The sequence below is a fragment of the Hevea brasiliensis genome, chromosome 1 (genome assembly GCF_030052815.1).
Source record: "Hevea brasiliensis isolate MT/VB/25A 57/8 chromosome 1, ASM3005281v1, whole genome shotgun sequence".
Classification (NCBI taxonomy): Eukaryota; Viridiplantae; Streptophyta; class Magnoliopsida; order Malpighiales; family Euphorbiaceae; genus Hevea; species Hevea brasiliensis.
The window spans coordinates 9,630,150-9,656,031 of NC_079493.1; the positions used below are offsets into that span (position 1 = coordinate 9,630,150).

The 25,882-nt window shown below is 30.6% G+C and overlaps 1 protein-coding gene and 1 long non-coding RNA gene across 2 annotated transcripts; one reads left to right on the plus strand and one right to left on the minus strand.

Moving 5' to 3' along the window:
* Positions 1-3,039: 3,039 nt before the first annotated feature.
* On the minus strand, positions 3,040-3,879 carry LOC131182996 (uncharacterized). The gene has a single exon (XM_058152596.1). The coding sequence runs from the start codon at positions 3,877-3,879 to the stop codon at positions 3,040-3,042; it is 840 nt and encodes a 279-aa protein (XP_058008579.1).
* Positions 3,880-15,687: 11,808 nt separating this feature from the next.
* Positions 15,688-16,783, plus strand: LOC110652866 (uncharacterized). Its single transcript, XR_009143540.1, has 3 exons — positions 15,688-16,311; positions 16,389-16,455; positions 16,551-16,783. It is a non-coding gene; the product is annotated as an uncharacterized LOC110652866 (long non-coding RNA).
* The last annotated feature ends 9,099 nt before the right edge of the window (positions 16,784-25,882 follow it).

Genomic DNA, 25,882 nt, shown 5'->3' on the forward strand with positions numbered 1-25,882 from the left:
AAGAGGTGCGGTAGGATTTGGAGTCTTAGAGTGATAAAGTTTAGACGACTTAAATAACTGCGATTGTAGAATTTGAATAAGACTGGGATATGGGTGAGGTGTTTCAACCAATAGGAAGACAGGAAAAAATGGAAGGCACCAATAGGGAGTGAGGAAGAGAGTGGGGTCAAGGAGGAGAAAAATATTTTGTTATTTTAATTTTTAAAAAATAATTAAATGGGTCTCATTTAAAATTCCTAACTAGGCTTTCTTAGGCCCATAGAGCCCAATTAAACTTAATTAGATCCATTTAAGAACTACCCATATTAAATTTAAACAAAATAAAATTTTATTTAAATTTAATTAAATTAATTTCCCCAAAACTTTATTATTATTTTTATTTTTTCAAGATCATGCCACGGAATTAATAATTCAGCTCCATGCCTCCAATTACATCTTACAGTCATATAATTTTTCATCATCGGGTTTCCCACGGCCTCAATGCACATACTCATCACAAAATAAGGGTCTACAGTTTGCCCCCCACTTTGGCGAAAGTTGAAATCAATGCAAAAGTATTGCTCAAGTTTCGTCAAAGTGAGACTCAAATTTCTAATAACTATGAGACATTGGCTATGAGGATCAAGTATATCTTGCTCGGTCGACATACTCTATGTTATGAGACTAGCTACGGTCTCATAACAATAATAACTGTGTTATGTGAAAAATGAGTGTATCTTACTCTGTTGATAAGCTCTGCGTTATAAGACTAGCTACGGTCTTATAACAGTGATAACTGTGTTATGTGAAAATTGAGTGCATCTTGCTCTGTCGATACACTCTGTGTCATGAGACTAGCTACGGTCTCATGATAATGGCAACTGTGTGATTTGAAATGTTGTGGATTCGTATTTAGGACCGCAGTCCTAAACTACCTACGTATTCCCCTCATTATCCTGAGGAAGAATCAGACCCACTCGTAGTTCGACACTTGAAACTGTGGTGATGCATGTTCTTCTACGCCTTACACACCTACAGGTGACATGTTGATGCGTGTTCTTCTACGCCTTACACAACTATGCCATATGCCCTAAACAACGTCTAAGGACTTATCAAAAAATATCTGTCATGAAATGTTATGGGTTCGTATTTAGGACCGCGGTCCTAAACTACCTACGTATCCCCCTCGCTATCCTGAGGAAGAATCAGACCCCCTCGTAGTTCGACAATTGAAACTGTGGTGATGCATGTTATTCTATGCCTTACACACCCACAGGTGACATGTTGATGCATGTTCTTCTATGCCTTACACAACTATGTCATGCGCCCTAAACAACGTCTAAGGACTTACCAAAAAATATCTGTCATGATTTGAAAAATTTAGAATGATTGGGTCTCAAAATTCTCTCTGATTTTTATGTTTCCTGTATGCTACTTCCTATCATGGGCATGCTGATTTTACTAAAGATTCTAAAAAAAACTTAGTCCTCTGGGGGACCTCTTTTTGCAAAAACTTTCTTATAGCCTCAAAGTTTTTTAGAAGAATTGTTCACCAAAAAAGACTTCCTTAAGGTCACAATACAATTTCTCTCTGATTTTTCTTTTTTTTCTTCTCTCCCCCCATGATTTCTGTCTTGACTCATTTCTCTTTCATGAACTCCATTCTCTGTGCCCTAACTTTTGCCTGAAATGTCCTTTCGAATTTTCATCTCAGCGGGCTTGCTCTAACTTTTGCCTAAGCGGCCCTTTCGGGTTTTCCACCTAGCAAGCTTCCTTTTTTTTTTTTTTTTTTTTTTAGAAGGCATAGATTAAATCAAAACAATGCAGTTCAATTACTTAATCATTTAATGTATCCCTCAAGACACAAACATTCGCCATCATAATTAAATAAAATCCATTCCTAGTTAATGCAATAAAAAAATTCTTTATTTATTCAGGTACACCATTACTCCCTCTTACATTAGGTTTTGCCAAATTTCTAACCTTCCAAAGTTAGAAATAAGCTTTATAACCTGCTGAATGACCGTTTCAGGTTTTCCATCCAAATCTTATCTCATCTCTCCTTTTGCCTAGACCGCCTTTCGCAAGTTTTCAATCTAGCATTTTTTTTTTTTTTTTGACCCTTACTTTTGCCTAGACCGTCTTTTGTAAGTTTATAGCCTAGCGGGCCTATCTCACACAAAGTACCGTTTGAGCTTATCTAAGTTGACTGGTTCTTGAAATTCATTCCCATCCAGGTCTGATATTCTCACAGCACCTCCTGAAAAGATCTTTTTAACTATGTATGGACCATCCCAGTTTGGCTTAAACTTTCCTCTTGGATCAAAAGGGATGGGCCGAGCTTGTTTCAAAACCATGTCTCCATCTTTGATCTTTCTTGGCTTCACCTTCTTATTAAAGGCCCTTGCTATCTTCCTTTGATAAGCCTGCATATGATACAAGGCTCGCATCCTCTTCTCATCAATCAAAGCTAGTTCTTCATATCTTTTCTGGGCCCACTCATTTTCTGAAATCTTAGCTTCTAGTATCACTCTCAAGGATTTGACCTCTAGCTCAATGGGTAGCACTGCTTCAGTCCCATACACTAAAGAGAATGGAGTTGCCCCTGTGGATGTTCTTGTAGTAGTGCGATAACCCCAAAGAGCATAAGGGAGTTTCTCAGGCCAATCCTTATAGGTTTCAACCATTTTTCTCAGAATGGTTTTCACATTCTTATTTGCTGCTTCTACTGCTCCATTAGTCTGTGGCCTGTATGGTGAGGACTTGTGATGCTTAATCTTGAATTCGGTAATTAATTCTAAGAAATCACCTTTGAACTGGCTGCCGTTATCTGATACTATCTCATGGGGTACCCCAAACCTGCAAATCAAGTTCTTTCGCACAAACTTACTTATCTGCTTAGCCCCTACTACTTTATAAGATTCAGCTTCAACCCACTTGGTGAAATAGTCAATTGCCACAATAATAAATCTATGGCCATTAGAAGCCGTGGGAGAAATCTTCCCAATAATGTCTATGCCCCATATTGAGAATGGCCACGGTGAAGTCATGCTGTAGAGTTCAGGGCGATAGGTGATTCAAATTCCCATGGATTTGGCACTCATGGCATCTTTTCACAAATTTAGCGCAGTCAGTATCCATGGTAGACCAGTAATAGCCCAATCTTAAAATTTTGCCTGCTAATACCCTTCCGTTCATGTGAGGACCACACACTCCTGCATGTACTTCCTCCATTATCTGCTCAGACTGCTTTTTTGTCACACACAAGAGCAATAGTCCTTCGAAGAACCTTTTGTAGAGTTGCCCCCCAGCCAAAGTGAACTGAGTGGCTAATCTACGAATTGTAGCTCTATCCCTACTATTGGCTGACTGTGGGTATTCTCTTACCTCTAAATATCTTCTTATGTCCTCATACCATTTCATCTCATCTTCTAGATCTAAATGTGCTATTATTAACCCTTCATAGCATGGGATTCTACTCCTCATCAAGATAACTGGCTGGGTCAGCTTCTGATCACCCTTCTCCCATAAGGATGCCAGCGTGGCTAGAGCATCAGCTATCTGGTTCTGAGCTCTAGGCATGTGCTTCATTGTCACTTCCTCAAAGCTAAATAATAGTTTCTTAGCATACTCCAGGTATGGCCTCAACTTTTCTTCTTTCAATTCCCATTCACCTTTAACATGGGAAACCACTAGCATTGAATCTCCGAACACCTCCACTTTTTTAGCCCCAACAGCTATTAATGCCTCCAGGCCACAAATGCAAGCCTCATATTCTGCAATATTATTAGTGGTTGGGAAACATAGCCTTTTTGACATTAACAATTGTTCTCCATTCGGTGCTTCCAAAACTACCCCTATACCGGCTCCGCTCTTATTCATGGCCCCATCAAAGTACATTTTCCATGGCTGGACCTCTACTAGCTTGGACTCTCATCCGGGAAGGCTGTTTCGACTTCTTCCCCTTCATTAACTGGATTTTCAGAAAGAAATTCGGCCACTACACGCCCTTTAATGGTTTTTCGAGTCTCATACACAATATCAAATTCGAATGATAAGACTAACCATTTGGCCAATTTTCCAACTAGCGTCGGTACTTCAAATAGGTACTTTAAAGGATCCATCAGGGATACTACAATAACTCGATGGAGTGCAAAGTAGTGCCTTAACTTCTTAGTTGCCCATACTCTGACCCAGACGGGTTCTTTCTATTAGTGAATAATTCTCCTCATAAACAAGGAGTTTCTTCTTGATGTAATAGATGGCTCTCTCCAGTTCTCTACTTCTTGTGCCAACATTGCCCCGGGCCATGTTTTCCAACGATAGGTAGAGGATTAGAGGATGCTAGGTATGGGTGGTGACAAAATTGGTGGATTGCTCAGTCTTGCTTTATCTTTTCAAATGCCTCTTGACATTGCTCATTCCACACCATGTGATTCTTTCTTAGTAGCTTAAAAATTGGTTCCACGGTAGTTGTGAGCCTAGCTATGAACCTCTTGATGTCTTGTAATTTGCCTAAGAAACCTCTAATCTCTTTTTCATTTCTGAGAGTGGCATCTCTGGATTGCCTTCACCTTATCCTGGTCAACCTCAATCCCTTTCCCCATGATCATATGCCCTAACGGTTTGCAAGTGACCCCAAACACACACTTGCTAGGGTTTAGTCTCAATTTATACTTGATGACTCTCTGAAAGAACTTCTCTAATGCCTCAAAATGTCTCTCCCTAGTTGGGGATTTTACTACCATGTCATCCACATATACTTCAACTTCTTTGTGCATCATGTCATGAAACAACATAGTAGCCATTCTCTGATAAGTCGCACCAGCATTTTTTAGCCCAAAAGGCATGACCTTATAACAATAAGTCCCCCATTCAGTGATAAAAGCTGTCTTTGCTTTATCTATCAAATCCATGAGGATCTGATTATATCCCGAAAAACCATCCATGAAAGAATACATGGCCATGCAAGCAGCACTGTCAACAAGCACATCGATGTGAGGCAATGGGAAATCATCCTTAGGAGTAGCCTTATTCAGGTCCCTATAATCTACACACATCCGAACTCACCCATCCTTCTTGGGGACTGGCACAATGTTGGCTAACCACTCGGGATACTCAATTACTTCAATGAAATCAGCCTCAATGAGCTTTTTCACCTCTTGAGCTATCTTTTCTTCCCATTCTGGCCTAAGGCGACGCTTCTTTTGTTTTACTGGCCTCATGTTAGGGTCTGTGGGGATCTTGTGTTGTACTATGTCTCGATCAATTCCCGGCATATCTTTATAAGACCAGGCAAATTCTTCTTGGTACTTTATTAATAAGGCTATAAATTTATCTCTTTCTTTTTGGGTTAAATCTTCAGCTAACTTAATGTCTTTAGGATCATCTGGTGTACCCAAATTAATAGAGATTGATTTTAATGCATTAAAAGAAATAGATTCTAAATGATTATGAATGCCATGCGTGTAGCCATTAGGATGAACATCAAACAAGTAAGCAAAAGGACTAGTCATATTATTTATTTTTGCCTCAAAATTGTCATCAAGTACATCAGAAATAACAATATCAGTATCACTACTGTGAGCATTACAAAAGACAGACTCAAACTTAGGGGTGTAGGTCCAAGTGCTTGGCTTCCATGCAGACCTTAACTTGATGGCACTGACCTCTTGTTCTAATTCCTCAACATGCGCGGCTCTGGTCATCAGTCCATGCAATTGCGCCCTCCCTGATAAACTTGGTGGGCTTGAGTCCCTCTTCATCTTCAGTTGGCTGATAGCCCAGCCCATATCTAGTGATTTGTCCCTTTATTTCTGGAAAAGTCACTAAGCCATTAGCTCGTTTTCCCAAACCCATGCCAGGAAAAAACTTCATCTCTTTCATCATAGTGGCCAGCCTAGGGTCCATCCAGTCTCCATAGATCCCAACAACTTGGAAACCAGACAATAGTGGTACCGAACCATCCACTTGCAGCATAGCTACTTCCCCATCTCTTTCAGCATTGACAGTGATTACACCATCTTGGTGCGGGATCTTGATCTTTTGGTGGAGTGTAGAGGGGACTCCACCTAAGGGATGGAACCAGATTCTACCCAACTTGATGAGAGAATGTCATGGGGATGTCTAGCACAGTGAACTCAACTTCAGTCTCTATAGGCCCCACCTTAACCATAGTCTTGAATACCCCTATCACGTTTCTCTTTGAATCATCATAGGCCCTGATAACCAGATCAGAACCAGTTAGTTCAGACATAGAAATTCCTAATTTTGGCAAAATCTTCAGAGGGCATACGTTGATGGCTGACCCATCATCTATCATCACACAAGGCACTTTCCACCCTCCAACCTCGGCGGTCACGAACAGAGCCCTACTATGGTTTCTCCCCTCAGCTGGGAGATCATGATCAGAGAAAGTAATATGACCCCCATCTTCTATAAGCACAACTTTGGCAATCTCTTCTGGAGTTATCTCCGTGGAGACCTTGAGTACACTCAGGGCCTTGGTCAGTGCGGTTCTGTGTTTTTCTGATGCCAATAGCAATTCCCAGACCGTTACACTAGCCTGAGTCCTCTTCAATTGCCTAAGGAACTGATCATCCTCTTCATCTGTGTCCTCTTCAGCCAACACCTTGGCTTTCCCTCTCACGTTGTCCTTCTCCATGGGTGGATCAGGATAATATCCACCACTCTTGGTCATGTGGCTCACCCTACTCTTTTCCTCTTCGTCAGAGTCAACCCAAACATCTAACAAACCTTCCTCATCACTGGAACTATCCCAAATATCAATTGTCATTCTGGATCGAGGTTCATCAAGCTTTTGGATAGGTTGGATAAGGTTGAGAATTTGGTCAGGGTCAATTGAGGTGGTGGAAATCATGTAAAGTCCTGGTGGAGGTGGAACATTATGGTTGGGCATTGGGTTGGTGTGTGTGTTGGGTCGATTTTCTGGGTCAGCTATTTTCTTAGCATCGATCAAGTCCTGAACTTCATGTTTTAGCCGAAAACATCTATCAGTGTCATGGCCATGAGTTTGATGGAATTGGCAATATAGGTTAGCATTGTAATTGGGTGGCAGTGGGTTTGGTGGTGGTCTAGGTGCCAAGGGTTGGAGGAGACCCCGAGCTTTGAGTCGCTCGAAGACTTTAGATAGAGGTTGGTTGAATTGAGAGAACTTTCTAGGGGTGCGGGACACGGTTTAAACCTCAATGACTTTGTTTTCCCCAGCAATGTTGCCAGCTGACTGGTATCCTCCCCTCTTGGGCTGATAACTCTTCTTTTCATTATTCAATACATCCTCCACTAATACCCCAGCATCATATAGCTGTTCAAAGGTAGCCAAGGGATAATAACAAAGTTTCTCATAATAACTAGGCTGCAGACTTTTCACTACCAATCGCACTTGATCCTTTTCAGCAGGCCTATTGGTCATCTTCATGGCCTTTTTCCTCCATCTCAATAGATACTCTGAAAAGGTTTCATTTGGTTTTTGCCTAGTGGTCTCTAAGTCTCTCGAGGTAACATCTAAAGGCTGTATTATAGGAGTATTGTTGCACAAATCTCTAACTAGCTCCTCCCAATCTTTTCTCACGGTGGCTTCTAGCCCATGATACCATGAAGATGCAACCCCTTCTAGTGACATAGAAAAGAAGAATGAGTGACTTGGTTCTTAGTCAAACCAGTTGTTTTCATGACTATAAGATAAGACACGAGGTGGGTTTTGGGTCACGGTACCATCGAATTTAGCCAAATCAAGCATCTTGAATTTTTCAGTAGATTTCCATCCAAGCTGGATGTCAAAGTCATCTGCATCTAATGACCCCATTCCGATTAAATTCGACTTACTTTTTCACACGGCACAAGTTTTTCCATCATCTCAGTAAAAACTCTAATCTCCTCACTTGTCCCCTTTTCTTTCTTTTTGGCCTTGTCTTGGAGATAATCTTCTTCATCCCAAACGTCATCAAAGGCCTTCTTTTTACTAGTCTCTTCTTCAGGCCTTTTCACCTGAACATCACTAGGCCCACCCATCTCTAACTTCTTCTCAAAGTTGGCCATGATTTTTCCTTCAAGCTCAGCCATCTTGGCATTCAAAGCTTCTTCAAGCATTTGTTTAAACGTGACCTTAGTGTCTTCCATTTTAGCTTGTGCAGGTGTAACTCTTACCAATCTCTTTCCCTCCCTAACCCAAGTGACCTGATTAGAAGTCTTCCTGATGTGTTCTAAAGCTATGTTTACTACAAGAGAAAAAAAAATACAAAGTTTTAACAGCTTATGCTATGTACAAATGCAATGCATGAATGCATGAATATGCACTTTCATTTTTACCTTTGCCTTTACAAAGCCAAAACCGAACCGTACTAATACGACCAAAACTGAACCAAAACAGAACTGTATAAACCGAACTAAAATCGAACCAAAGACTAAATGATAAACCGAAAAGAATGTCTCCAGAACTGAATCTTTGCCCCCTTATACCTTCAACTCTCACGTGCATGGTAAGAAAAAATTCTATCCTAGGCTGCAGTACCTTTGGACACACCAACAGGGGGTGGTCCAGGACGATCCTTCCCTCACAAACAAAGGATTTATATCCTTAAAGTTTAACCATAAGTAAGCATCCTCTTGCTTAACATGGCTTTTGAAATGGACTTGGGCCTATACACGCATTGGGTTTATGCATAGGCCTAGGTTCATCTCAACTACCACTAGAACTTATGGTTTGAACAGTAAGGATACGAATCCAGCACAACAAAAATCTACGGGGTACCTAGGGTTGAAATCTATGGCTCATGGGCTTCATTGGGTAGGAAAAGGGTCACCCATGCGAGAGCTTGTCCATTAAGCACAACGGCCGGAGCTGTGGCTCTTTTATATACTCGAAGGTACAGGCATGGGGTGCTAGCATTCACCAATTCGTCATAGCTCGAGTAGAGCTATGGTTTCCTTGGCTAGTACTAACGGGGCTAAAAAGGGTAAGAGTGATCCGTGTGATAGTGTAGTGCAATGCAAAAAGTTTAACAGAGGAATAATATTAGACTAATAGAAACATGTTGGAGTAACTATCCATTTAATCCCCAGTGGAGTCGCCAAACTGTGGGAGGGGGACGTGAGGCGAAATATCATCCATTGGAATTATATAAAATGCACCAGGTAATGCCCAGGAAAGATGGTGGAGTCACAATGGTCTCACTTAAATACCACCTCCTTAGACAGCATTTCCTAGACATGCACTTCATACAATCCTAATAGAATTAAACCACTGGTAAGTACCGTCTTCCCATTACTCTCCCACGTTACTAAGGATGTATGCCACGAAGGCATAGATAGAGCGAGAATCGCCACCGGGATAATAGCAGGGACATATTCGATGTTTCTTTCGAGGGTCATGGATGGCAACTTACTCCTTGCGAGTTTCCACAATCGTCATTACCATAGCCGAATGTCTAGGTTCGGGATAGTGGATGCGTAAGGGAAGGTGTTAGGCACCCCTTACGCTGGTCTAACCTCGTTGATTCAAGTGCGATCCTCTACCAATGTTTCTAGAAGTCTTGTTTATTATTCATTTATTAAACTTTATCCTTAAAAATGCAATTCTAATCCTACACACGCAAGTAATTCACAAAAGGGTTATTGTTTACACACAATTTTCATGCACAAGTAATTCCTATCTATGGGGTTGCTAATTATTTAAATGATATTTACCAGATGACTAAAATTAATTTATTATTGAGAATTTAATTTACAAACAAATTCAATTTCAAATAACCCTACGTTTTTATTTAACCTAATTAATTAATTTTCACCAAGTTACCCTGAGGATAATTGAACTAAATTAATTATGTACATGTGTAATTTATTCTAATATCACATAAGGCCCAAATAATCACAACCTAATAAAGATTTCTAACATGCAGATTTATTTTACAATTACCAAGTATTAAATTAAATTTATTTACATGCCAATTTTAGTTTAATTTACAAACAAGATTAATTTTAATTTACAAAGTATTTATTTAAATTAATTACATGCAAAAGTCAGTTAAATTAAAAACAAAGTTAATTTTAATTTACCAAATAAAAGTTCTATTATTACTACAATTTCATGCCAATGGTTATTCGAGAAGTTTAGAGCTACTTACTTGTTCATAAATGCAGTTGCCATTGGGGCAAGCTACCCTTAAAAAAGGGTCTTCTCTTCTAGTATGGCAATGATATCCCTGGCTTACTCCCGTTTAGCTCCATATAAGCTCATGCAAATGCCCTCTTTGGTACTTACCTTAGGGCTACTTACCAATTTTGTTTGTAAATAAAAAAAATAAAGAAAATAAAGAAAAATAATAAAAGTACGAGAGACAGAAACTAAACATGTGTAGAGTTGTGTATCTCCTCAAATTAAACATGATTACATGATCTATATGAGCATATAAAATAAATTGAAGACAAAGAGCATAGAATTAAAATATTGTGTGGCATAGATCTTGAAAAGAAAACAATGAAAACTGACCTTCCAGAAATCTTGTATGAAAATCTTCTTGAAAAAAAATAATAAGGAAGAACTCAAAGAGTCTTAAATATCTCTAAATTTCTTATCGCTCTGAATTTTCTCTACCTCTTTCCTCCCATCATCCTCTTCTTCTCTTCTCTTGTAGGGTATTTATAGGGTTTTGGGAGAGAGGCGTGATAGGGTTTGGAGTCTTAGGATGATAAAGTTTAGATGACTTAAACAACTACAATTGCAGAATTCGAATAAGACTGGGATATGGGCGAGTGTTTCAACCAATAGGAAGGCAGAAAAATGGAAGGCACCAATAGGGAATGAGGAAGAGGTGTGGTAGGATTTAGAGTCTTAGGATGATAAAGTTTAGATGACTTAAACAACTACAATTACAAAATTCAAATAAAACTGGGATATGGGTGAGGTGTTTCAACCAATAGGAAGACAGGACAAAATGGAAGGCACCAATAGGGAATGAGGAAGAGGTGCGGTAGGATTTGGAGTCTTAGAGTGATAAAGTTTAGACGACTTAAACAACTGCGATTGTAGAATTTGAATAAGACTGGGATATGGGTGAGGTGTTTCAACCAATAGGAAGACAGGAAAAAATGGAAGGCACCAATAGGGAGTGAGGAAGAGAGTGGGGTCAAGGAGGAGAAAAATATTTTGTTATTTTAATTTTTAAAAAATAATTAAATGGGTCTCATTTAAAATTCCTAACTAGGCTTTCTTAGACCCATAGAGCCCAATTAAACTTAATTAGATCTATTTAAGAACTACCCATATTAAATTTAAACAAAATAAAATTTTATTTAAATTTAATTAAATTAATTTCCCCAAAACTTTATTATTATTTTTATTTTTTCAAGATCATGCCACGGAATTAATAATTCAGCTCCATGCCTCCAATTACATCTTACAGTCATATAATTTTTCATCATCGGGTTTCCCACGGCCTCAATGCACATACTCATCACAAAATAAGGGTCTACAGCTGGCACAGGTTGGATTAAGAGGGCTGTATAGGGGATCAATTCCCATATATGTATTGTTTGACCTTATTGGGTGTATGAGTGCTCTAGATTACCTTTTTGCTGTTATGATGTGAAAATATTAACGATGTTGCATTTCACTCCACAGGGTGCATTAGCTTTAGATAGCTATAGAGATTATGGTTAAAATTGATATTTTACTCTCTGAGTCGAATGCTCACTCCTGTTCATTATTTTTTTCCAGGCTACAAGAGGATTATTGTTGTGGTTAACCTGCTTTTCTTCTTCGCAGGTCGTTTATTAATGTTTGTGTAATTCTGTTAACTCCTGGAATTTCTGCATGTGTTAGAAATATTTATTTGATTTGGGTCTGTAATATAATTTGCCATGTTGGACCTGTAAACTTATTATACGCATGTATGTTGGATTGGATGAGGAAGCTGAGCTCCCATTTAACTTTATGTTATTATGAGTATGTGGAGGGTGAGCTGAGCTCCCCAATTGATTATATATTGTGTTTACAGGTCGGCTGAATTAAAAACTCCCTTTTGAAATGTCCATTTTATGGTCGGACTTTGTTTAGTTAAATTCTTGAAATTGGGCCCAAATGGACCTTAGAGTTGAGTTGAGGAATATTTGGGCTTACTACGAGGCCGGGGCTTTAAGGTGGCCCAGTCCTAGTCCGATCCAACCCATAGGTTGGGTGACACACACACACACACATATATAAAGAGTAAAGAGGTATTCGTAAGAGAATGACACGTAGCACTTAGGCTGAACACTATTCGGTTCAAACTGAATTAACCGAACTAAACCTTTCTATTTTGGTAATTTAGTTTGGTTTTGAGAGTGGTTAATTTCGGTTCGATTTTATTTTTGTGAAATTTCAGTTATTTCAATTCGATTTGATTTTGATGGAGGTTAAATCGAGTCTAACCAAAATTCATCAAAACTCTGTGTTTTGGCCTTGGGAGTTAGGGTTAACTTAAGTAATTTTCTCCAGACTAGGAGCCGCACCATTCTCCTCCTCCATACTCACTGCTCTTTGGTCTAGTCATTGCTTCTCATTCTCATTGCTTGCTTGTTTGACTGTGAAGGTAGTTTATTTTATTAATCTTGCTTGTTATTATTGTCTTTTTGGCCATGAGGCACTGTTGATGGCTAATTTGTTTAGCTTCATGGAGGAGTTACTCTTTTTTTTTTTTTCTTTTTAGTAATTTTCTTTGTTTTTGCTCTTTTTGCTGATCAGATGGCACTTTTATTGTCATTTTGATCAATCTGATTCATGATATGGGTTTGCCTTTTTTTAATTTATAAGGCCATTGAGCCCCTTATCAGATTAGTATTTGTTATTGATGATCTTTGTAGAATTGAATATAAGAGATGGTGAGGGGTTTGAAGTCTTAGAAGCCTTGGATTGATTAAGCAGTGCTTGTTAGCTAAATTAAATTCTTTGTCTATATCTTTATGTTTTCTTTATTTCTCTTTATGATCGTGGGTATTATATGTTGACTTTAATTCGTAGGAGTGATTTTCTTTGTTGCTGGTCAAGGTCCAACTTTCTTACAATTTTAACTTTTGATCTATGAGCAATTTAGCTTTTGGAATAAAGGTTTTAGGTTTGATTTTTTTTTTAGGTTGATTTTGAGTATCCTAATTTGAAATTTGGTGCAGTTGACTTGATTTGTTGGTACAGTAGTTAATTTGGTGATTACTTATTTAGTTATATGATTATATCCTTCTGATGCTTTTTATTTGTTTGGTAAGTTACTAATATTTTAAAGGTTTCTCTTTTAAATTGTTCTTATGGTTAATTGGCTTACTTGTGCTAAAATCTATTGTTTGAGGTGTGGGATTATTTGGTTGATTAAGCATTATCACTAATGTGTTTTGATTTTGAATTTCTTTGTTGTCTTGCTCTGCTACTTTAACATAGGAGTAAAACATGAATTTATTTATATGGGTTGTTCTAATATCTTTTTTTGTGGCTTGCATGAGATACAAGCACTTGATCTGTATGATTGAGATTATTTTTTGTTATTCAATGCAATTTGAAACCATCCTTTTGAGCTTTTTCATCATGTTGATGAATGATGAGTGTGATGTCAGTTGAGGTAGGCAAAGTAGGATACTTAGGGCTTTCTTTGAGCAAGCTATAGAGTTCCAAGAAAGATGCATCTTTGGTGTCCAATGGGATAAAAGCCTTTTTTAATCTTCTGGCATTTGAAAATTTTCTATTCTTTGCTGTCATTTATGCATAATAGTGGTCTTCTTACTTGAGGGCTTTATGTTGAATTGCTATGATAAAACTGCCGTTCCTTAAATTGCAGTTTGTCGTATCTACCCATGTCAAAGTAGGCAATGTGCTGAACTATGATAATTAGTTTTTTTTAGTGGAGAATGAATTCATAGTTGAATGAGTTGTTAATATCTAACTCAAGGTTCAACTCCCATATTACAATTCTTGTAATGAGTTTTGAACCTGCTTCTGTGAACAGTATATATATATATATATATATATATATATATATATATATATATATATATATATATATATAAACATAGCTGAACTGAGGGGATTTTTTTCTTACATGACTCTTTACGAAAAGAAATTAGTGTTGACTATTGAGTTTAAAATGCAGCCATTGTGCAAATTAGCTAATGAGTGATTTTGGAGCTTTTTAGACTGCTTCTTTGCTTTGAAAGTTTGGAATGCCCAATATAATATATGTAATTATATATTTTTATTTCATATGCAGGTTAATTTTTAAATTTCAAAAATGGCACAACAAGAAACAACAAATGATCCTCCTATTGAACCTTCTCATCCACCTCCAGTTGCTTCAAGCCAAACTGAAGTCGGCGAAGCAACTTCCAAAATGAAAAGGAAGGGCATGAAGCCAAGATCAGCTGTCTAGGATCACTTTACAAAGTTTGTTAATGGTAGTGGCATATGGAAAGGCAAGTGCAATTACTGCTACAAAGAATTTTTTTGTGACTCAAAAAAAAAAATGGCACTACTGCACTTAGAAATCACATTTTTGCATGTATAAAGAATCCACATGGTATGACTACTAGGCAATCACAGTTGTCTTTACAACCACCTTCTAGTACACAAGAGGGAGAGGAAAGTCATTGTGGTACGCTAAATGCTTGGAGTTTTAATCAAGAGAGGTCGAGACGAAGCCTAGCTAAAATGATAATTGTTGATGAGCTCCCATTTATGTTTGTAGAAGGGGAAGGGTTTAAGGAATTTATGAAAGATATACAACCTAGGTTTCGAATTCCATCCCGTTGAACAGTTTCAAAGGATTGTTATGATTTGTACATGGAAGAAAGGAAAAAATTGAAACATTACTTTCAAAAATCTAATCAAAGGGTTTGCATTATAACAGATACGTGGACTTCATTGCAAAGGATCAATTATATATGTATTACTGCACATTATATTGATGATAATTGAACATTGCATAAAAAAAATTCTTAATTTTTGTTTCATTACTAGTCATAAGGGTGATAATATTAGCATGGCAGTTGAGAGTTGTTTGCTAAATTGGGGAATTAAAAGAGTGTTTACAGTAACAATTGATAATGCAAGTTCAAATGATGTTGCTATTGCCTATTTGAAAAAGAAAATAGTTGGTCAGGGATTTAGCATTTTAAATTGCAAGTATCTTCACATGAGATGTATTGCACACATAATTAACTTAGTTGTTATTGATGGATTGAAGGAAACCAATGTTTCAGTGAAAAGGGTTAGGAAAGTGGTGAGATATATTAGGCAACCTTTTGCTAGGTTGCAAAAGTTTAAATCATGTTGTGATATGGAGGGGATTGAAAGCAAAAGTTCTTTATGCTTAGATGTGTGCATTAGGTGGAATTCTACTTATTTGATGCTAAATCTTTGCACAAAAGTTTGAAAATGCATTTGATAGATATCTTTTTGTAGATCCATACTTTAAACTTAATCTTGATCGGTGATAGTTTGCGGATAGTTTGGATTGGGAAAATGTTAGGAGAGTTATAAATTTGTTGGGCCACTTTTATGATCTTACCCTGAGAATATCAGGATCTCGAAATGTCACTTCTAATATATTTTTTAATGAGATCGATTCGATTGATTGTTTATTGCAAAAGTGGCAAGGAGTAATGATGTCGAATTGGCATGTATGGGGATAGGATGAAGGTGAAATTTGATAAATATTGGGAGATCTGATAAGATGAATAAAATAATTTATGTTGCGGTGGTAGTTGATCCTCGATATAAGTTGAATTTATGGAATTTGCTCTTTCAACTGTGTATGGGAAAGAAAAAGGTATGGAATTGGCAAAGAAAAATAAATTGGTTGTATATGAATTGTTTGATGAATAGAAGAAGATATATCAAGCTGAACATGGATGTGGTAGCAGTGTAACGGGAAATACAAGTGAAAACAATGAAAGTGAAGGAGTTAAAAAGGTTGAATTTGGGGCATCAATTCTTGAAGCATAAAATAGAGGCTAGAGAAGCTAGCAGCAAGTCTGACTTAGATTGCTATTTGCATGAGGACATTAAAGTGGTGGATGAAAAAGAAGAATTTAATATATTAAAGTGGTGGCAACTTAATTCTAGTAGGTTTCCCATCCTTTGAATCATGGTAAGAGATATATTGGCAGTGCCTATATCTACCGTTGCTTCAGAATCAGCCTTTAGCACTGGAGGTAGAGTGCTTGATCCTTTTGGGAGTTCTTTAACTCCTAAAATTGTTGAAGTCTTAATATGTGCACAAGATTGGTTGCGAAAATCTCATTGCCACAAATCCATTGAAGAGCAAATAGCTGACCTTGAAAGGCTTGAAGAGGGTATGTGTTAATCTTAATTAATTTGCTTTTATTTATTTCTAATTTATTTGCTAAATTATTTTCTATTTATTTTTCAGCATTTTCGCTTTGTGAAATAAGTAGCACCAATGATAATATTGTGAACCTGGATAGTTAATATTACAGGTAAATATTGCTTTAATTATTTAGAGTTGTTATTGTTTATTTTGTTAATTTTTTTTTATCAATTCTAATCATTTTCATGTTTACATATCCACCAGTTGGTATTTGAAGCATTCAGACTTGCTAATTGGAGACAAAGTGGTGGAATTATTATAATATTTTAATTTGTAATTATATGACTTTTATATTAGACACTTGCTTATTTGCTTTTATGTTTGATGTATTTTATGGAGTTTGTTTAATTTGAACTGTATAAGGACTTTTATTTTATTGGTTTGGATGACTTTCATTTTATGTATTTCGATTGTTAAGGACTTTTGCATTTGGTTTTTGATGAATTTTCTTTTTCAAATTATTTTATTTTATAGGGATTTTGTGTATTATATGTTTAATTTTATTGATTAATGAGAAATTAAGTCCAAAAATAGGGTAAAAATCAGATAAAAAATGTAAAATTCGGGTTCAAATAAAAGTAAAATCAGGTTCAAAATCAGGTTCAAAACAAAAGCCCATTTAAAGCTCAAGCCGATCGGATTGAACCAAACCGAATCGAAATATTTCGGTTCAGTTCTATTCAGTTTCTTGTATATTTCGGTTCGGTTCGGTTCATAATATTATGTAATTTGGTCTATTCGGTTTTATTGGTTCGGTTCGGTTCGACTACTCAGCCTTAGTAGCATTTTCTTTAAAAAGTTTGCTACGTATTACATTCCGTAAATATTCTCTTTTATACTAATTATTATTTAATTTTTTTTTATTTCTCTTTTAATTATCATTATTATTTATAATACTATCTTAACAATTATTATTTAAATTATTATTTTTCTAAAATTTAATTTTTAAAAATTAAGACCTTTTGTAGTTTATATATATATATATAGTTAAAATGTATTCCTAAGAAAATGACACATGGGACTTTCTTTGAAAAATTTATTACATATTACATTCTACAAATACTCTCCTTTATACTAATTATTATTTATTTTTTTTAATTTTTCTTTTAATTATTATTATTATTTACAATACTAGCTTAACATTTATGATTTAAATTATTATTTTTTTTAATTTAATTTTTAAAAATTAAGACTTTTGTAATTAAATGTAGTATTTAAAAATTATTTATATTATTTTATAAATACTAATTATTATTTAATTTTTTTTATTTCTCTTTTAATTGCTGTTATTATTTACAATATTATCTAAATATTTATGATTTAAATTATTATTTTTTAAAAAATTTATCTTTTAAAAAAATTAAGACATTTTATGATTAAATGTAATATTTAAAAAGCTATTTATTTAATTTTTTTTATAAATTTATTTATGTAAAAATATTATTTGCTACATATTATCCTTAATAACAACAACAACAACAACAACAACAACAACAATAATAATAATAATAATAATAATAATAATAATAATAATAATAGGTCATTAATGGCTATTAGTATAAAGAAAATTGACTATTAATTTGTGATTTCATAATAAATAATAAATATTCTCCTTTATACTAATTATTATTTAATTTTTTATTTCTCTTTTAATTATCATTATTATTTACAATACTATATTAGTAGTTATGATTTAAATTATTATTTTTTCAAAATTTAATTTTTAATAATTAAGACATTTTATAGTTAAATATAATATTTAAAAATTATTTATATTATTTTATAAATACTAATTATTATTTAATTTTTTTATTTCTTTTTTAATTATCATTATTATTTATAATACTGTCTTAATATTTTTATTTAAATTATTATTTTCTTTAAAATTTAATTTTTAAAAAATTAAGACATTTTATGTTTAAATGTAATATTTAAAAATTATCGATATTATTTTTTTTTTATAAATTCATTTGTACAAAAACATTATTTACCACATGTTAAGTAATTGATGGCCATTAATTTAAAGAAAATTGACTATTAATTTGTGATTTCATAATCAACTATCATATAATTTAATCAACTTTAAATTATTCCATATCTTTAATAAATGTTTTTATTACATTGTTATATTTCTTATTATTTTTATTGTGAAATCTTTATTAAAAAATTTGAGAGACAAAAAGTGTAGTTTATGTAAAAAATTATAAAAATAAAATATAGATATTTGATTTATTTATAATTAATATGTATTATTTTATTTAAAATTTAATTTTTTTAAAAATTAAGACCTTTTATTATTAAATGTAATATTTAAAAATTATTTATATTATTTTTTTTGTAAATTTATTCTTACAAAAATATTATTTGCCATATGTTATCCCTAATAATAATAATAATAATAATAATAATAATAAAAGGTCATTGATGGCCATTAATTTTGAGAAAATTAATCATTAATTTGTAATTCATAATGAATCATAAATATTTTTTTATACTAATTATTATTTAATTTTATCATTATTATTTACAATACTACCTTAATATTTATAATTTAAATTATTATTTTCTTTAAAATTTAATCTTCAAAAATTTAGACATTTTGTAATTAAATATACTCAACTCAACTCAACTAATCTTTTATCCAAAAAATTTGGAGTCGGCTATATGGATTCTCTTTCTCCACTCTAAACTATTTTAGGTTAAAATTTAAATTATTTAAATTATTATTTTTATTTAATATTTTTATTTAAATTATTATTTTCTTTAAAATTTAATTTTTAAAAAATTAAGACCTTTAATGGTTAAATGTAATATTTAAAAATTATTTATATTATTTTTTTATAAATTTATTTATAAAAAACATTATTTATCGCATAATAATAATAATAATAATAATAATATATTAATGGCTATTAGGTTAAAGAAAATTGATTATTAATTTATGATCTCATAATCAACTATTATATAATTTAATCAATCTTAAATTATTTCATATATTTAATAAATATTTTATTATATTATTATATTTTTTATTATTTTTATTGTGAAATCTTTATTAAAAAATTTGAGAGACAAAAGTATAATTTACATAAAAAGTTATAAAAATAAAATATAGAGATTTAATTTATTTATAATTAGTATATATTATTTTTTATATTAATAATTTAATATTCTTTTTACTTTACTTTTCTAAGATTAATTATTATTATTATTATTATTATTATTATTATTATTATTATTATTATTATTATCTTCTCTAACTTATAATGATTTAATTAAAATGGCTAAGTAAATAAAAAATATTTTACTGTTATAAAAATTGATTTAAATGGCTTATTTATTTGCCTATATATAATATGTTATATAAGACATTTAATACACATTAAGTGATCTCTTATCATCAAGTATTTTTATTTCACTTAAGAGTTAGTTATCATTTTCAAAATTTATTTATTTAAATATATTTAATTAATAATTATTTGATTTTTAATTTTTTATAAATTTTTTATTTAATATTTCTTAAACTTTTAAATATTTTAGTTTATTATAATTATATATTGAATGCAATTATAACTAATATTTTAATTATAAATATTTTATTATTATTAATTTTCAATAAAATTATTTTTAAATTTTAATTAAATATCTATATTTTTATGCATAAATTATCTCTCAATTATATTTCTATATAGAAGTAGATTTTGAAAGATAAATTGCAAATATGATTGTATTAAAAATTTAGCTATAAATAAAGATAATTAAAAACAATTAAAGTTATAGTATTAAAATTATAGAACCTATTTTTTAAAAAATATTATGTATTTTTAATATTTATTATATTAGTAGAAAATAATGATATTTTAAAATTTTAATTTTTATAAAATGTATTTATTTTATATTATAAATTTATGTAAAGTGATAACCATTTTTGTCAAAAAATTATTTTATAAAAAATATATGAGATTAGTAAAAAAGAATTTATACTTAGATATAGTATTTTAAAAAAAAATGATATAATAGAATCTTATTTTTAATTACTAATAATGTTATATATTTTCATTATTATTAAAATTAAATAATTTAATTCATTATTAGTAATTTATTTTTTTATTATATTAATAATAAAAAATATTATATTTATATAATTTTAAAATAATATGATTTTCTCATTAATTTAATGTATTCTCTGTAATTTATAAAAAATAAATATTAAATTACATAAATTATTAGATAAAATATAAAAATTTCATAAAGTTTAAATTATTTTTAAATAAAGTATTTTTTATTACAATTTAAACGAAATAATCATGAAAATTACTATTAATATATATTAAAAAATTAAATAGGTATTTTAATTAATTATTTCATAAATTAATTAAAATTTTATTATTATAACAAGTAGAAATTTATTTAAATTCAGTTAACTAATAGAAATTTTAATTTAAAATTAATTTAATTATAATAATTTATTTTATTTAAAATATAATTATAAAATAAAAATTATAAATTACCCATGCATAACATGGACATTAAACTATTTTATTGTATGGAGTACTTAAAAGTTTAGCCTTCTCTATCCTTTTTTATGTATTTAATAAATTTTAAATGCTATTTTACTTTTATTTATGTTTAAAAGTTAATTATTTTTATTAAAATATTGTTTCATTTATTCAAATTAATTTTTTTTATTTCTAATTAATTTGTGACCTAATTAATAAAAATGGCCTTGTTTAATTCTTTCAATACATAAATTAATAAAAAAAATTATTTTCTTTAACGTTGTTATATTAGTATTTTATTTTTTTCTTAATTTATCTAAGTTATATTTAAGATGTTACTCCAGAATTATTATATTTTGGCATTCTAAGTTTTTTTTTTTTTTTTTTTTTTTTTTTTTAAACTCACTTTCTTATGATTAATATATATTGTAACTTATGTGATATATATATATATATATATATATATATATATATATATATATATATATATATATATATATATATATATATATATATATATATATATAAAGTAGGCGAAATTTTTCCTAATGATTTCACCTGACAGCTTTAAATAGAGGCAACAAGTTTGAAACTACCATATAGTGTCTTTACTAATTGCTTATTTGGCTGGCTGCCTAAAGTCAATAAAAAAGCTACAAATTTTAAAAGGAAAATTAAGCACTAATTTCTCAATGAAAATTACAATGAGAATTTCAACTTAATAAAAAAAAATTAATAAGTTAATAAAATTCCAAGGAAAAATTTACATGCCCAATATAATAAGGTAATAAAATAATATATATTTTAAATTTATGCAAAAAAAAAAAGCATTTTTCATGCTAAAATCTATTTAGTGATCTTTTTAAAGACAATATAATCACTAATAAAAAAAAAACAATTTATTAACATATATCTATCTCGTACACTTATGATTTTATATAGAGCCAACATTTGTTTTTTTTTTTTTCTTTTGCACAATATTTATACATTTTAGATTATTAGTATTTTTTTAAATAATATTAACAGTATTAAATAAAGATAATATTTAATATGTTATATATATTTAATTTAAAAGGATATAAAAAAATTTTGATATTTTAAAATGACGAAGATGATTATATAATTTAATTAACCAGCCTGTATTTTTATTCTATTGCTATATTTTTTTGTTATTTTTATTAATAATTTTTATAATATTAATTAACAAATTGCGAGGTATAAAGTTTAATCCACATAAAATAGTAATAAAAATTAAAATAAAGAGTAATTAATGATAAATTTAAAAACTTATTTTATATATTAAAATTAAAAATAAATATAGAAACTAAAATAAATTATATACTAAAATTATATGTGCAAAGGTACAAGAAATTCCATATGATTAAATTCATTGAAATGTTAAATCAAATTTCAAAATAGTCTAGATTTATAATGTTGATCAAAAAGTAGATCAATGTGACCCAATTATTTTGACTGATAAAATCAACAAAGTTTAAATTATTTTTGTGAATAAATTAATTATGCATTATAAAAACAACCATTTATTCAAAAACATTATACAAACTAACTTTAATTTATGTATTAATAAAATAAATAAGTTATTTTTAATTAATTAATCCACAAATTAATTTTTAAAAAATTACCATTAGAAGAGAAAAAAAATTAAATTAAATAAATTAAAAGAAATTCTAAATAAAAAATAATATATATAGAGAGAGACTGTGCACAAAGACATTTTGTTAGCATAAATATATTTTTGGATTATTGGTTAAATATTGAACTGCTATTTAAAAATATATATATATTTATCAAATCAGTTGAGATTTTAATTGTCTTAAACGCTAATTATAATAATAAATATGCTCAAAAATAATATTCAAGAAATAATAATAATAATAATAACAATAATAATAATAATAATAATAATTATTATTATTATTATTATGATGTCAAATAATTTCTTAATTTATGATTTAAAGTTTATTCTTCTCTTTTTTTTTTTAGGTCTTAAGTTTATTCTTTTAAAATTGAATTTTTTTTTTTATACTTCTTAACAATTGCAAATCTTCATTGTTTAATTTTCCTATACAATATTTTGTATTTTTTTTTTAAAACAACATTTATTTTTTATACAAACATTGAAAAGTTATATGGTTAATTATATATTTTTTTATTCTAGTTATTTGATTTTCAAACTATATATCTTTTAGAGGAATGTTTATTTTTTGGTGTAATCTATAATTATACACACAACAAAAAAGAATTGAAAAACAATTTATTATTATAAACATAATGGATTTAAAAAAAAACATAATAGATAATTAAAAATAATTATGTAAATTTAAAAATATAAAACAATAAATTATCAATATAAGATTTAAATTATAAGCAGGTAAAAAGTGAGAAATTGTAATAAATCATACACTCAATATTCAATAGAAATGAGAAATAAATTTATTTTTTTAGTATTAATAAATAAATTTTTTTATAGTAACTAGTATAAATATCATTTAATTTTTAATTTTAAATTTTACTAAATGATTTGTATTATATTTTAAATTAGTTTACGTATGCTAATCAAAATATTAAAAAAAACAAAAATAAAAATGTTACAACTTTGAAAGAAGTAAAATGGATAAAAAGACAAAGGAAAATAAGATTTAAATTTTAAAATTAAAGAGGATAAATTGAATTTTAAAGTAATTAATATTTATGACAAGTGGATATTATTTGACGAATCATTAAGCCATGTGGATTACGAATGTGACACATGATAAGTTTTTAAGAATATTAATAAGCCAAATAACTTAATTTTTTAAAGTCATTTTTGTAACATATATATATATATATATATATATATATTGTAGAACATATTTAACAGATTATGAGGGATGGGATTCAATTTGGAATTGAATAATTTTCAAAAATTTTCTTACTTAAATTTGGTTTATCATGAATTCAATATGTATAGTGAAACTCACCTATTAAATTTATGGGTTTTGTATGATTATATCTTAGATTTATAGTGAACTAGGTCTAAACAAGAATTGGGTGTTGTTGGTGTTTAAGGTTTGTGGAAAATTAAGATATGGAAATGTATGGGTTTGTGTTGTTTTTTGTTCTTTTTTTTCAAGGAAACAAAGATTGTAAGTATTTTGTTTGAGTTGGTCTTCCAATACCATTTATGAATAGACAAGTTAACATTGACTTGCTGGGAAAATTAGAATTATAAATAATTATAAATCAGATATTATAAATTATAAATAATTATAATTTATATATTAATTAAAAAAATTCATTTAATTTAATTATTGTGATTATTAAATTAAAAGTAATCAAATTGATAAGTGTAAACAAAAAATTAAGTAAATCAAATAAAATTGAATATCATCCCATCAAAACAATTAAACTTTATTGTTTGAAAAACCTACATAGCAATAAAGACATGTCCTCGGATGCTACCACTGAGTCCCCCATTCCATGACTTTCAAGTAAGGTTGGAAATTTTAGACATGATTCATGGATACGGTATGAACATGACACAGAAATAAAGGATTTAGGTTAAGTTTATTTATGTTCATGTCGAAATTATGTTGATTCGTTTATAATATTCTAATAATTGTGTCAATCTTTACACCAAAATAATTAATTTTATTTATTAATCTAAGATTAATTAAATTAATTTTTTGTAAAACTAATTTGATTAATTTTATTTCATTAATTTGGTTAATTAAAGGCTTGAGATAGTTAATAAATAAATATCAAGAGAGTTATTAGGTGTGTGGGTGGTTAACTAGGAGAGAAGTTAGTATAGGCTATTAGCAATTCTAAAGAGTTACAAGGTAGTTGGCAAGTAACTACCAACAACGAGAGCATGAATGTGGTTTCAGGACTCTTCCAAAGGTACATAAGAAAGATATAAATATTAGATGAGCAGCAATGTCAAAGGCCCAATAACTCAATTCAACAACACAAATAAGATTCTAGTAGTTTGTTTATCTTTATTATCTTTAACTTTTCAATTATCGCATTTATTTCTCAAGGCCTTGTATTTATTTTCTCAAGCTTGTATTCATTGCTCAAGCAATCAAATCAGTCTTTTCATTCAATTCTTGGTGAGATTGATGAAGCTGTATAGTAAGAATTAGTTCTCATGATTATTTAATTTCAAGATGATACATTACTCTTGTCGATGTGGTTGAGGAAAGATGCTTTCCAAGCGAGCCTAGTGGTTCTAGAGTTGACTAATTTTGATGTCATTCTAGAGATGTATTGGCTCTTAGCCAATTATGCTATCTTGGATTGTAGGAATAAGGTAATAAAGTTTAGGGGATAGGATGGGTCAAGTAGTATCTCGGGAAAATCAAGTACCAACTATGAAAGGGATGATCTTAGTATGCAAACCAGAAAGATGCTTAGAAAGAATGTAAAGGTTTATAGCCCACGTAAAGGAAATTGTTGTGACAGTGGACCGAGTTGAATTTGAGTGGTGAGAAAGTTCTCGGATATTTTCCATGGAACTACCTAGGTTGCCACCGAAAGGAAATAGATTTTGAGATTGATCTAGTACACGGTACTGGACCTATATCTATTCCTCCTTACAGATGACCCCTGCAGGGCCCAATGGAATGAGTTAAAGGAGTTGAGATCTAGTAGACAGGGGTTCATCGATGAATACTTCTCCTTGAAGTCTCTGGTTTTGTTTGCAAAGAAGAAAGATGGTTCCCTCAGTTGTATATAGATTATAGAAGTTAAACAAAGAAATCACAAAGAAAAAGTACCCTTTTTCCCATATTGATGATTTGTTTGATCATTGCAAAGCTAGTTGTTTCTTTAAGATAGATTTAAGGTTCGAATATCACCATTGAGATTAAATAGAAGACATTTCAAGACCATCTTAGACTAATGCAGGCATTATGGGTTTCTTGTGATGTGGTTCTGAGCTAACCAATGCCCTAGCTACATTCATGGATCTCACGAATAGAGTATTTAGACCTTTTCCTAATTGCTTTGTGATCATTTTCATTGATGACATCT

What these genes read in the sequence shown, in the direction of transcription:
- LOC131182996 (XM_058152596.1), bottom strand. Translation starts at nt 3,879, where the DNA reads ATGTACTTTGATGGGGCCATGAATAAGAGCGGAGCCGGTATAGGGGTA.